At 38.4% G+C, this 14,373-nt stretch overlaps 2 protein-coding genes and 1 non-coding gene across 3 annotated transcripts; all 3 read left to right on the forward strand.

The window, feature by feature from the left end:
* The first annotated feature begins 401 nt into the window (after positions 1–401).
* Positions 402–522, forward strand: LOC137741240 (small nucleolar RNA snoR97). The gene has a single exon (XR_011069267.1). It is a non-coding gene; the product is annotated as a small nucleolar RNA snoR97 (small nucleolar RNA).
* Positions 523–4,437: 3,915 nt separating this feature from the next.
* Positions 4,438–7,685, forward strand: LOC137740948 (receptor-like serine/threonine-protein kinase SD1-8). Its single transcript, XM_068480753.1, has 7 exons — positions 4,438–5,802; positions 5,909–6,014; positions 6,088–6,259; positions 6,434–6,644; positions 6,811–7,048; positions 7,134–7,284; positions 7,377–7,685. Exons 1-7 carry the CDS (start codon positions 4,482–4,484, stop codon positions 7,683–7,685), a joined length of 2,508 nt encoding a protein of 835 aa, XP_068336854.1. The 5' UTR covers positions 4,438–4,481.
* Positions 7,686–10,522: 2,837 nt separating this feature from the next.
* Positions 10,523–13,966, forward strand: LOC137740862 (receptor-like serine/threonine-protein kinase SD1-8). Its single transcript, XM_068480667.1, has 6 exons — positions 10,523–11,856; positions 11,941–12,212; positions 12,446–12,656; positions 12,822–13,059; positions 13,145–13,295; positions 13,399–13,966. The coding sequence occupies exons 1-6, from the start codon at positions 10,536–10,538 to the stop codon at positions 13,705–13,707; spliced, it is 2,502 nt and encodes an 833-aa protein (XP_068336768.1). The 5' UTR covers positions 10,523–10,535; the 3' UTR covers positions 13,708–13,966.
* Positions 13,967–14,373: the final 407 nt, after the last annotated feature.

The following is a 14,373-nucleotide window of genomic DNA, read 5'->3' on the forward strand; positions in this document are numbered from 1 at the left end:
AGCAGTCCTTAGAATCAATGAAGGTATTTGAAAAAATATATATATGTGCGGAATAAGTTTTGGTAAGCAACATATTGAGAGGGTGTGAGTTCAAAGGTTCTTCCACTGTGCAAGGAAGAACTTTATCAGAAGAAGTTTCTGGGTTGTTTTATCCTGGGGACGACGTGGTGTTTGTGAACTGCTTGCACACTTTGGGCAGAGCCGCGAAACGTCTTAAAGAGAGCGACTTAGTCCGCGACTCATCTCAAGAATCATTCACTACTCAAGGCTTCTACATTTTTGGGGTAACTTCGTTCCTTTCTATTTCAGTATTCAACAGTAATCATAGTTCTAGGATTCATGTTTTTATTGGTTTTTTGTGTGTTGAAATGTTGGTTTTGAGTTTCAACTATGCCCTAACCTTTTTCGATCGGGTATAGGGTCTGAAATAACTCATAAATTGGAGTGTTGTCTATCAGCTTCATCTTCATCTTGTGTTATTGGTCGAGAGTGAGACTGGAGTTAAACAACAGCACTACATCTAATCACACTAATTTTGTTTCATTTATAGTTTTGTGATTCATGTTAAATTTCATCTAAATTTATGTTGGTGGTGACATCTTTATGCTCAATTGCTTCAGCTGGACTCTGTCATTAATTGAATTGGGTTTAAGTAATTTATATAGTGATAATAATTTCTAAACCCTACAGGACCCATCTCTTTTCCACTGGTTGTGTTCTCGAGAGTACCCTAAAAACGAACCTTTTCAATCCCCAGCCGTTTCGTCTGTGGATTCTCTTTCTCTTATGATTTTGTTTTTCGAATTCAATCGAATTAGCTGCTACATGGACCCTTTCCTATCCGTTGTTCCCAGTGCTTTCCCAGTCCGAGCTGGAATTAAAAAAATAGGCAGACAAAGCTCTGCTAATCTTTTTGTTTTTGGAGGATTTAGATTTTGTAGTGATTAATTAGTTTGCAGGAGAATCAAGTGGTACGAACAAGCATCAAAACAAGAGGATGATTCATGGAGAAAATGACTTGCGTAAATCATTACCTTCGATTAGTCATGTGTTGATGGCTTCAGATTGTACAATCTTTTGGTTGCAGTTCAGACCAAAAACAGACTTATACTTGTAAATGAATCGTCTTGTAAACTTTGTTTTGGGTTATTGTTTTCTTTTAAAATTGTTTTTGGTGTTAAATTGTGTGCCACGTGGGGTCCATTTCCTTTTTGGTCTCTGCTACCCGGCCCCTCTTTCTTTTCCTTTCCTTTTGGTATCGTTTGGTACATGGGACGGGACGGAACGGAGTGGGACTAGGTGTTCTATTCCATATTTGGTGTTAGGGGTGGTTCGGTATGGGATACCATACCGAAACTAGTATCCCGAATCCCAAACCAAAATTTTTCGGGACGGGAATTTGAAGACCAATCCCAAACCAAATTTTCGGGAATCCCGAAATATTTTCGGGATTTTGGGACAAATCGGGAATCCCAAATTGAAATATGAAATTATGAATTGTTCTTCAAATATATAATTCAAGAACACATTCATGAACTAAGAATTTCATTTCATTCACACTACCATTTAATTGAACACCGGCATGCCTGACTGTTTTTATCATAGTCAAAATTCAAATTAATTAAACCCTTTTTGCAATATGTTGAGAGACAAAAGAATCAAGCCTTCTGAAATCATCAGCCATGGCAGCAACAATAATAAAATCCACATGAATATCAAACAGAACATGAAAAATATGCAAGGTGTAGGGCATTCCAGGTTGCAGAGCATGAATTAGAAATTACTAGCATCAATTATAAAATAATAATATATATATATAATTAATATTATATATTTTCGGTTCGGTATGGGATTCCCGAAATATCGAGAAGCCAATCCCGAATCCCATACCGAAATTTTGGGATCGGTTCGGGATAGCATCCCGAAAATTTCGGGAATTTCGGTTTGGGAAATTTTTGGTTTGGGATCGGGATTTTTTTGGTTCGGTTCGGGATTTTTGGGAATTTTTTCCACCCCTATTTGGTGTGCCTAAAACGGGTGGAACACGCTGTTTCACGGGACGAATTTTGGGTGAATTTTCGTTCTGCCTCACTCCCTATAGCGACTCGTTCCACATCTATGAAACACAAAATTATAACCTCTTCGCCTCCTTTTTCCTCCTCGCTTCCATCCGAGGGCATATTTGCTCCCTCCCTTCGTTTTTCTCTCTACTTTTATTTTGTATTGAAGAAAAACGTCGATACAAAATTCACAAAAATAGATTATTTCCAATAATCAAAGAAAATAAATAAATAAATAAATCGAAGAATAATGGGAAGAGAGGTTCCACAGCAACAGCAGCAGCAGCAGGTGGCGCTCGCAGTGGAGTAGCTGCTCGCTGAGAATCCAAAAAACCCCGACATCCTTCCCGATCTCGAAAACTACGTCAACGAGCAAGTATGTATCTCTCTCTCCGTCTCTGTCTCTTCATTGACAGGGAACCGATACTTGGGTTTGATTAATTTTGATTGAACGACTGGGTTTATTTGGTTGTTTTTTCAGGTTTCTTCGCAAACCTACAATCTCGATGTCAATCTCTACCATCTTCGCCTCTATCAGATAATTTGAGAATTGGGTTTTTAATTTTAATTGATTTTTGTTTTAGAATTACTGCGAAAGTGAATTCTTTTTAATTGGTTTATGTTTTGCAATCCAGAATTTCCTACAAAGATGAATGTTTTTTAATTGGTTTTGTTTTACGATTCATAATTTACTGAAAAACGGAATTTTTAGTTGGTTTTTGTTTTAGATTATATAATTTATTGCAAATTCTTTAGTTGGTTTTTGTTTTAGATTGTATGATTTACTGCAAAGCCGAATTCTTTGTAATTGGTTTTCGATTTTCGATTCTATAATTTTGCAAGCACCGAAGAGTTTGCTGAGCATGATGAACACTTACAATGCCGGCGGAAGCCCCGCAGTCTCTTCACCTCTAGCTATGGCTTTGCAGTCATTCAATCTTTTGGTTCCGTTCCGTCCAACACGTATCAAACGTAAAACGGAACAACCGTCCTATTCTGTCATGCGCGTACCAAACGGTACCTTTGGACTTGTGAGTCCCCACTCCTTTTCTCTATTTTGGGATGTGCTATCCACACACCCTTGATAATTTCTGTACGTTAATTTTCTTCAATTCATCTGATCTGACGGTCAAAAATTAAAAAGGTGTGTGAGAAGTAAAATGAGATGTGTGGATATCACACCCCTTTATTTTTCTCAAAAAAAGCTCTCTCTTTCTCTCTCTCTCCAAACTCCCTCTCGGCTTTCTCTATCTTAGCCCCCTCCGAGGGCTTTTCTCACCAACAAACAACAACATCAACATGTCCATTAACACCCTAGTGAACTTAGAAACAAAGAAAGAACCCCAAACCCTTCCCTCTCCTCCGGCCGGTACTGTTCATCGTCTTCCCCGACGAGTTTCGTGTTTTTTCAACTTTGGTAAGCTTCTAAAAACCCTTGGGATGTGTTTTAGGGTTAGATAGAAGCTTGTTTTAAGTTGTATATACATTTGAATCATAGAAAATAGCTTGGGGAAGCTTTTCCAAATTTTCCGACGAGTACGGCCACTTTTGAAGCGTTTTCTGGCTAAACCATGGCGAGTTAGCTGTTGTGCAAGCGACCAATCTCTTCCTCTCGTCGAGTAATACAACTTTACTTTTTGAATCACTTGATTTGGTTGAGTAATGAAGAAGTTATGGACATTTGAAGTTTGCCCAGAAACGGGCCAAAACCTAGGCCTAGAAATGGGTCAACCCGAACCATTAACCCAAGCCCATACCTGAACCCAACCCAGATTTCAAACCGGGTCTTCAAGCCCAAATCCTTATAACCCAAAGCCCAAAACCCATTTATTTGTTTTATTTATCCTTTTTAATTTCCAAACCCAAAGACAAGTGGGCAGGGCTTAAAGCCCAAACCCTTTAAACACTTGGACCCAAACCTTTTAGGCCCAACCCGGTTGACCCCAACCCTTGACCCATTGACTTTGACCCGGTCTGGCTGTTGACCAGGTCAACGGTCAATGTTGACTGAACTTTGACCCGATTTTCTGGTTTCCATCCGAGACCCCTATTAGGCTAATTTCGACGTCCAAGACCCGTTTTTGACGTCTGTTTTCCCTAAATTCAATCGTTTGAGTATAGTTTTGGTAATTGTACTCTTTATGTGCTTAGGTGCAAATAATAGCAATGATTCTGTTATTTCTATTTTGTACAGTTGTGCACCAACAATATAAGGTGAGTGGACTCCTTCTAAAATGCATGAAGGGTTGAATACTTTCTACGAAGACTCTGTTCATATGCGAGCTAATGAACCGTGTATGAAGGGTTGAATACTTGACTTAATTGACTTGCAATGATCACCATAAAAAGGGCATATAGGTTAAGTTCCAGTAACATGCATACGGTAAATCTTTGCCTGACTGCTGAATTCTTTGTGCAGCCATGAATACCAAACCAAACTCAAAGTTCGTGTTCTTCGTTATTTTATTATGTGCATTTCTCGAGTCCCATGTTTCCCTTGCAGCTGACACCATCAGCGAAGACCAATCTCTCTTGGGCGATCAAACCATTGTCTCTGTAGGTGGGATGTTTGAGCTAGGTTTCTTCAAACCAGGTCAGCTTTCAAACTACTATATAGGCATATGGTACTCCAAGCAAGTGGTATCTGAGAGGACCGTTGTTTGGGTAGCAAATAGGGAAATACCAGTATCTGATAGATTTTCTTCGGTCTTGAGCATCTTAGATGGTAATTTAGTTCTCTTGAACGAGTCCAAAACCCCGGTTTGGTCAACAAATTTAAACTCCACAACCAATTCTGGTTCTATACAAGCAGTTCTCTTGGATAACGGAAACCTTGTCCTGAAAGCGGGCTCTAGTAATAATACATCAGAGCCTTTATGGCAAAGCTTTGATCATCCAACCCATACTTCGCTACCAGGAGGTAGACTTGGATTCAACAAAGTTAAAAATCATACCCAAAGTCTCACTTCATGGAAGAATTTGGAGGATCCTGCACCAGGTCTTTACTCTCTTGTGCTAGCTCCGGATGAAAGCAATTCATATATCTTATTGTGGAATAGGTCTAGACAGTATTGGACCACCGGACCATGGAATGAAATTTCGCATACTTTCAACATGGTTCCTGAAATGAGTATATTTGAGATCTGGGCCCTTAATCTCTTCAATTATAGTTATGTTACGAATGAGAACGAAAGTTATTTCACATATTCTTCTAACAATCCTAAAATTGTATCTCAATACTTGTTGTCTGTCTCGGGACAGATTCAGCTACTAAGGATGGAGAATTCCAAGCAGTGGAAATTGTCTTGGTCTCAACCAAGACAGTGCGATGTTTATGCTTATTGTGGGGCTTTCTCCAGTTGCAAACCCGCATCCTTGAACTACTGCAAATGTTTGAAGGGCTTTGTGCCAAACCGGCAGAGTGATTGGGACTTGCAGATTTATTCTGGTGGATGTTCAAGAAGAACCGGTGTGAAGTGTGGGAATGCTACGGGAGATGGGTTTCTAAAAGTAAATAGCGAGTCATTCCCTGATAATAGACAATATGAAGGTGCTCTTAGTATCGAAAGTTGTAGATCAGCCTGCTTAAATGAATGCCAGTGCACTGCTTATTCCTATGACCTCAACAATAAATGTATAATCTGTCATGGAGATGTCTTGAATCTGCATGAAGTTGAAGCAAATGACGGTGATGGAAGAACTTTATACATCAGAGCTGCAGCTTCTGACATCAAAGGAAAACGTAATAATAGTAATAATAGAATGATTATTCGTGTCGCAATTAGTGATCATTATTTTGGCGCCATTATCTTGATGTTGTCAACAAAATCTTTTTCTTCTCTTTGCAGGTGTTATTAAGCCGTCCCTTTTGATTGCAATAGTCGTAACAATCATTGGTTTGATTGTTCTCATTTTTGGATATTTCTTATGGAAGAAAACTATGGGAAAGAAAAGGTACTGCTACCACCGATCTCATCTCTCTCAGTCTTTTTCTCTCAAACGTGTTCTAACACTACGACTAAAACAGAGAGCATAAGAAGAACCATAATGAGAGTAAAAGTAAATTTGATGTTGGAGGTGGAGGTGGAAGGGATGATGCAGAACTACCGATCTTCGGTTTAAGGGCTGTAGTAGCTGCTACAAACAACTTTGCTGAATCTAATAAACTCGGGGAGGGAGGATTTGGCCCTGTTTACAAGGTGACACTTCCACCATGTGCTTTAAATAAAAGTACATTTTTCTTCTCCTGAACACCTTTGTTTATTTTTGACCTAAACAAATATCATTCCCCCTTTCGAAAATATGAATTTTTTTTTTTTTTCTTTGAACTTCAAAAAATATTTTCTCTTGTACGCTTTTCTTCCTCTATACAGGGAATTCTGGCTGAAAATCAAGAAGTAGCCATTAAAAGGTTATCAAAAAAGTCAGGCCAAGGACACCAGGAGTTCATGAATGAGTTAAAACTTATTGCCAAGCTGCAACATACCAATCTCGTTAGGCTCTTGGGTTGCTGTCTTGAAGATGAGGAAATGATATTGATGTACGAGTACATGCCCAATCGGAGTTTAGACAAACTTTTATTTGGTAAATACACGCTAATGACTTATTAATTCTTTGTTTCTGCAAATTATTTTCCTTGTGTGCAAATGTCATGTACTGCAAGATGCACATTATGCACTGTGTCCAACATTTTATCTAAAAATGAAAAGAAAAACACTTGCTCATCTTTCTTCGTGTTTTGTCCAATCAGATGCATCTGAAAAAATTGAATTAAATTGGGGAACACGTTTTCGAATTATAGAAGGCATTGCTCAAGGAGTACTTTATATTCACAAGTACTCGAGATTGAAAATCATCCACAGGGACCTAAAAGCAAGTAACATATTGTTGGATGGAGCCTTGAACCCCAAAATTTCAGACTTTGGAATGGCAAGGATTTTCGGGATAAATCAGATTGAAGCAAATACAAATAGGGTTGTTGGCACATAGTAAGTCTACATATATCTGGCACATGTTTTCATTCAAGTAATGTACTATTGCTTACTTCTCTACATATTGTCAATCCATGCGCAGTGGCTACATGTCACCTGAGTATGCGAGATATGGTCATTTCTCTGAGAAATTAGATATATTCAGCTTCGGAGTGTTGTTGTTGGAGATTGTAAGTGGAAAGAAGAATGCTGCTTTTTATCGCTTTGAACATTCACCAACTCTTGCTGGATGGGTAAGTACTGAAAAATTATTCCAACTCATGATCATTTTGTTTTTAAGCTTTCCAAATTCGCAAATGACCGTTAAGTTCAACATTTTAATTAGGCATGGGAGTTATGGAAAGATGGAAGAGGAATGGAGGTGATTGATGAATCGGTAAGGGAAACATGTCGGCTTGATGAAGCTTTGAAGTGTATCCATGTAGGGTTTTTGTGTGTTCAAGAAGCTCCAGCTGATCGACCAACAATGTCTTCGGTAATTCTTATGTTACAAGGCAATGAATCTACATCTCTTCCACCTTCCAAAGAACCTGCCTTTTCAACACACATAAATTCCAATACTGTTCGCTCTTTTGAAATGCCTACCATTTTTTCTCACAACTCAGTCACCATGAGTTTGCTAGAAGGTCGATAGGCGTTGGAAGAGCAATGACTAGCAAGCAGTTGAGAAATAGTATAGTATATTAGAATAAACACCCCGACAACTAGCAGTTTTATACAAACACTTCGGGTTCAATTACACATTACACGAGTTGTTTGTGCATTTTATGGTTTTTGCCCATCCAAACTAAACCTATAATAGCAGCAAATTAAATTTATGCTATGTATTTTTCAGCTGCAAATGTGGGTGCAACCATACTTCTGGATATGTTCCCACCGCACCCCTTGGTGCAACCATATTTATATTAATTTAAAATAGAATGTTGCTTGTATCAAAAGAATAAAGAGGAGATTATTTTACATCTTACAACTTTCAGAAGACAAAAACTAAAAACAAAATTGGTCTAGAACAAAGGATTTACATTAGTATATCCATAATGGACGACATGGGTTTTCCTATGGTTGGAATAGAAAATTTGACAATCATTGCATAGAATCTACCGAATGCAAGTTTGGCAACTAGAACTACAAGAAAACTATGTGCCCGATCAGTTTTTTTTATCGACAAGGATTCGAACTTGATGCCTCTTTCAACATTAAAAGGAAAAATATCACTAGAACACTTGATGCGCCGGATCATGTTAAACTCAACTTTTACTGATGAGAGTATGGGCTGGAGATGATGGGCTCTCGGCAAGCAGAGGGGCTGCTCGGCCTGCAAGAATAAATGGATTCGAACAGTCAACGTTCTCTTTGTCGAGCTGAAACACATGCACCAGTCTGCTCAAACTATAGAGGAACTGAATGCACCCTACAGATCAAGTCAATAATAAATCAATTAAATAAACATTTAGTGAATATCACTTCGATCTAGAAATTTTGAGGACCTTGGATAGTTTCACTTACAAGCTACAACAACAAAACAAACCAACGTAAGAGTGTGGATCAACCAACGAATGCACCATTCTAACGGCGTTAATATCATCAATTTGAGTCCGATTACCACCAATGTAAGAGTCAGCTTGGTTACAATTAGCACCAGTAAGGACATCAGTTTAATCTCGAACAAAGCTCCGCTGCCAGTTTCGGCATTAGTGATCTCCACAACCTTGAAACCCATGATTGTGCTGATTCTTTATTGGGACGAGCCCAAAAACACAAACAGAAAAAGAAAAAAAAAAAATCAGGATTAAACTTGTGTTTGAGAGAGACAACATGAGTATGGTATACCGTATACATATGGAGGACGTACATATAAAATGTGTCCGTTTTGGGCCTTAGATTTTGTGCTTCAAGTTTCTTCTTTTGAGTTCCTCTCATATTTGTTTTCTTTTGTGAGAAGAAAGCATAGACGTGAAAACCAAAGGGGAAATTAAAAGAAAACTGTTTGGCATTCCTAATATGATTGTTGATTCTCTTACCAGTTTTTGATCGATTGGCTTTGGGCAACTTGTAAACTCATATTCTTTCTCTTTTCTTTTGTTCTTCAGTTATCAAACATTCATATCGATTCACGATATGAATGGTCCGATTGCGAATAACATTTTAGTCTTTATAATTCTAAAAGTCGAGTTCTTGTCTCATGGCTTAAATTGCTAAATAAGAATGTTGTAGGCAAGGTAGGTAACATTGTTTCTTGTTACTTTTTTTCTAAAGGATCGAAACAAGAAGATGATTGTTGGAGAAAATGGCATGCGGAAATCATTACCAGTTGTTCGAATTCCTTATGATCTACAATTGAAACAAGTTCTTGCTAATGGTAAAAAAGGAGCTTTGAATGTCGGGGCTTTTCTTATTTTACCCAAGGGGTTTGAATTAGCCCCTCCCGGTAAGGTAGAGCGGTTCGCTTGAGTTGCCCAACCACCCCTTAGCTCGGTGCTCATGACATGCTACGGAATCTCCACCGTGCCGGGGGACCGGTATTAAGTAATTCCCAAAATCCGGTAGAATAAAGAATATAAATAAGCAAACTTTTGATTGGAATCAGACCAAAAACAGACTTGGTACTTGTAAATGAATGTTGTTGTAAACTTTGTGGAAATGGGAGTTTGAAAACTTTCAACATATCTTCGTTTGTTTTTGTGATTAATTTTTGTTAGTTATGGATTGGAAAAGATTTTATTATAATTAACAATATTTAAGCTCAAAACCTCTAAGAAAAGACTTAAGAGTATTTGGATCTAACGGAAGAAGTGACACAGAACCAAGCGCAACGGCGTTCTAAGATTTATATAGGATTCATATAGCTGACCTTACTTAGTGAAAAAAGGCTTTGTTGTTGTAACAACATTTAAGCTCAAAACCTCCTGAACCAAAGGAATCATGATGGTAGGTAGCCTAATTGATACACATGAACCATAAATTTGTAGCGAGCGTAAGTGCTTAGCTTGGCACATTAGCTTGCAGGTGAGGCAATCTAACTTGAACGTGTCCTAATCCTAACTCGAAGCTCCATCTCTTTACGGGCTTTGGATATGTGATGCCTCAAGGGTTTACACTTTTTATGCTGTCGAGTATTGGTGAATTAGAACGGAACTGTGATACTACCAGAAGTTTTGACAAAGGAAGATCAATGTTCAAGCCCTTTCCATACATTGAATTTTCTACAAAGACTTTGTTCATACATAGGAATAACAACGTTCAAGCCCTTTCCGTACATGGAATTTTCTATGAAGAACAACGTTCAATGGAATTTTCTACGAAGAACAGCGTTCAAGCCCTTTCCATACATTGAATTTTCTACAAAGACCTTGTCCATATGTGAAGGGTTGAATAGTTGACTTAGTTGACTTGCAATGATCACCACAAAAAGGGCATATAGGTTGAGCTCCAGTAACACGCATACGGTAAATCTTTGCCTGCCTGCTGAATTCTTTGTGCAGCCATGAATATTAAACCAAATTCAAAGTTCGTGTTCTGCGTTATTTTATTATGTGCATTTCTCGAGTCCCATGTTTCCTTTGCAGCTGACAGCATCAGCGAAAACCGGTCTCTCTTGGGCAATCAAACCATTGTCTCTGCAGGTGGGAAGTTTGAGCTAGGTTTCTTCAAACCAGGTCAGCTTTCAAACTACTATATAGGCATATGGTACTCCAAGCAAGTAGTATCTGAGATGACTGTTGTTTGGGTAGCAAATAGGGAAATACCAGTATCTGATAGATTTTCTTCAGTCTTGAGCATCTTAGATGGTAATTTAGTTATCTTGAACCAGTCCAAAACCCTGGTTTGGTCAACAAATTTAAACTCCACCACCAATTCTGGTTCTGTACAAGCAGTTCTTTTGGATAGTGGAAACCTTGTCTTGATAGCCGGCTCTAGTAATAATACATCAGAGCCTTTATGGCAAAGCTTTGATCATCCAACCCATACTTGGCTACCAGGAGGTAGACTTCGATTCAACAAAATTACCAATCATAACCAAATTCTCATTTCATGGAAGAGTTCGGAGGATCCTGCACCAGGTCTTTACTCTATTGAGCTAGCTATGGATGAAAGCAAATCATATCTCTTATCGTGGAATAGGGCTATAATGTATTGGACCAGTGGAATATGGGATGAAAGTTCACATACTTTCAACCGGGGTCTTGACGTGAGGCAAGATTATAACTTCAATTATAGTTATGTTACGAATGAAAACGAAAGTTATTTCACCTATTCTTCTTACGATCGGACAATTGTATCACGATGCTCCATATCTGTCTTGGGGGATATTCAGCAACTAAGATGGTTGAATACTTCCAAGCAGTGGATGTTGATTTGGGCTGAACCAAGCCAACAGTGTGATGTTTATGGTTTTTGTGGGGCTTTCTCCAGTTGTAATCCCACAACCTTGTGCAAATGTTTGAAGGGCTTTAAGCCGAACCGGCAAAGTGATTGGGCCTTGCGGAATTATTCTGGTGGGTGTTCAAGAAAAACCAGTGTGCGGTGTGCGAATGCCACGGGAGACGGGTTTCTAGAAATACATAGCGATTCATTTCCTGAAAGTAAACAAGATGAAAATGCTTATAGTTTCGAAGAGTGTAGATCGATCTGCTTAAAGGACTGCCGTTGCACTGCTTATGCTTATGGCAGTAGTAATGGATGTTCAATATGGCATGGAGATGTCTGGGATCTGAAAGAAGTTGATAAAAATGACGGTGATGGAAAAACTTTATACATCAGAGCAGCAGCTTCCGACATCGCAGCTTCCGACATCAAGAAAAAACGTAAGAAGAGAATGGTTATTCATGTCTTACTTGGAGCCGTTAATATTAATGTTGTCCCAATGATTTTTTTTCTTCTCTTTGCAGGTGTAATTAAGTCGTCCGTTTTGATTGCAATACTCTCACCAATCACGGGTTTGCTTCTTGTCATTTTTGGCTGTTTCTTATGGAAGAAAACATTGGGAAAGAAAAGAGAGCGTAGGAGTAGATATGGTGAGACTAAAAGTAAACTTGCTGCTGGAGGTGAAAAGAACTATGCAGAACTGCCGATCTTTGGTTTAAGGGCTATAATAGCTGCTACAAACAACTTCGCTGAAGCTAATAAACTCGGAGAGGGAGGATTTGGCCCTGTCTACAAGGTGACACTTCCACTGTATACTTGGTACATTTTTCTCCTCATGCAAACCCATGTTTATTTATGACCTTTGGATTGAGTGATTCCAAAGAGAAGAATCACGGGACAAAGTACACATGGTTGTGCTAAAGGAGAAAAAAGGGTGTTCCAAAATAATTTATCCTTTCAGAAACATGACCGTTCCTTTGCACTTCCTCTAACAAATTTTCTCTTGTGCGCTTTTCTTCCTCTATACAGGGAATTTTGGCTGAAAATCAAGAAGTAGCCATTAAAAGGTTATCAAAAAAGTCAGGCCAAGGACACCAGGAGTTCATGAATGAGTTAAAACTTATTGCCAAGCTCCAACATACCAATCTCGTTAGGCTCTTGGGTTGCTGTCTTGAAGATGAGGAAATGATATTGATCTACGAGTACATGCCCAATCGGAGCTTAGACAAACTTTTATTTGGTAAATACACTCTAATGACTTATTAATTCTTTGTTTCTGCAAATTATTTTCCTTGTGTGCAAATGTCATGTACTGCAAGATGCATATTATGCACTGTGTCCAACATTTTTTCTAAAATGAAAAGAAAAACACTTGCTTATCTTTTTTCGTGTTTTGTCCAATCAGATGCATCTGAAAAAATTGAATTAAATTGGGGAAGACGTTTTCAAATTATAGAAGGCATTGCTCAAGGAGTACTTTATATCCACAAGTACTCAAGATTGAAAATCATCCACAGGGACCTAAAAGCAAGTAACATACTGTTGGATGGAGCCTTGAACCCCAAAATTTCAGACTTTGGAATGGCAAGGATTTTCGGGATAAATCAGACTGAAGCAAATACAAATAGGGTTGTTGGCACATAGTAAGTCTACATATATCTGGCACATGTTTTCATTCAAGTAATGTTCCATTGCTTACTTCTCTACATATTGTCAATTCATGCACAGCGGCTACATGTCACCCGAGTATGCGAGATATGGTCATTTCTCTGAGAAATTAGATGTATTCAGCTTCGGAGTGTTGTTGTTGGAGATTGTAAGTGGAAAGAAGAATGCTGCTTTTTATCGCTTTGAGCATTCACCAACTCTTGCTGGATGGGTAAGTACTCAAAAATTATTCCAACTCATGATCCAACTCATGATCATTCTGTTTTTAAGCCTTCCAAATTCGCAAATGACCGTAAATTCAACATTTGAATTAGGCATGGGAGTTGTGGAAAGATGGAAGAGGAATGGAGGTGATTGATGAATCGGTAAGGGAAACATGTCGGCTCGATGAAGCTTTGAAGTGTATCCATGTAGGGTTTTTGTGTGTTCAAGAAGCTCCAGTTGATCGACCAACAATGTCTTCGGTAATTCTTATGTTGCAAGGCAATAAATCTACATCTCTTCCACCTTCCAAAGAACCTGCCTTTTCAACACACAGAAATTCCAATATTGTTCGGTCTTCTGAAATGTCTACCATTTTTTCTCACAACTCAGTCACCATGAGTTTGCCAGAAGGTCGATAGGCGTTGGAAGAGCAGTGACTGGCAAGCAGTTGAGAAAATAGTATAGTATATTAGAATAAACACCCCGACAACTAGCAGTTTTATACAAACACTTTGGGTTCAATTACACATTACCCGAGTTGTTTGTGCGTTTTATGGTTTTTGCCCATCCAAACTAAACCTATAATAGCAGCAGATTAAATTTATGCTATGTATTTTTCAGCTGCAAATGTGAGTGTAACCATACTTCTAAATATGTTCCCACCGCACCACTTGGTGCAACCGTATTTATATTAATTTAAAATAGAATGTCGCTTGTATCAAAAGGATAAAGAGGAGATTTTTTTACATCTTCCTACTTTCAGAAGACAAAAACTAAAAACCGAATTGGTCTAGGACAAAGGATTTTACATTAGTATATCCGTAATGGACAACATGGGTTTTCCTTTGGTTGGAATAGAAAATTTGATAATCATCATATAGAATCTACCGAATGCAAGTTTGGCAACTAGAACTATAAGTAAACTATGTGCCCGATCAGTTTTTTTATCGACAAGGATTCGAACTTGATGCCTCCTTCAACATTGAAAAGCAAAATATCACTAGAACACTTGATGCGCCTGATCATGTTAAACTCAACTTTTATTAACGATAGTACGGGCTGGAGATGATGGGCTCTCGGCAAGC

This window comes from Pyrus communis, chromosome 7, assembly GCF_963583255.1.
Source record: "Pyrus communis chromosome 7, drPyrComm1.1, whole genome shotgun sequence".
NCBI lineage: Eukaryota > Viridiplantae > Streptophyta > Magnoliopsida > Rosales > Rosaceae > Pyrus > Pyrus communis.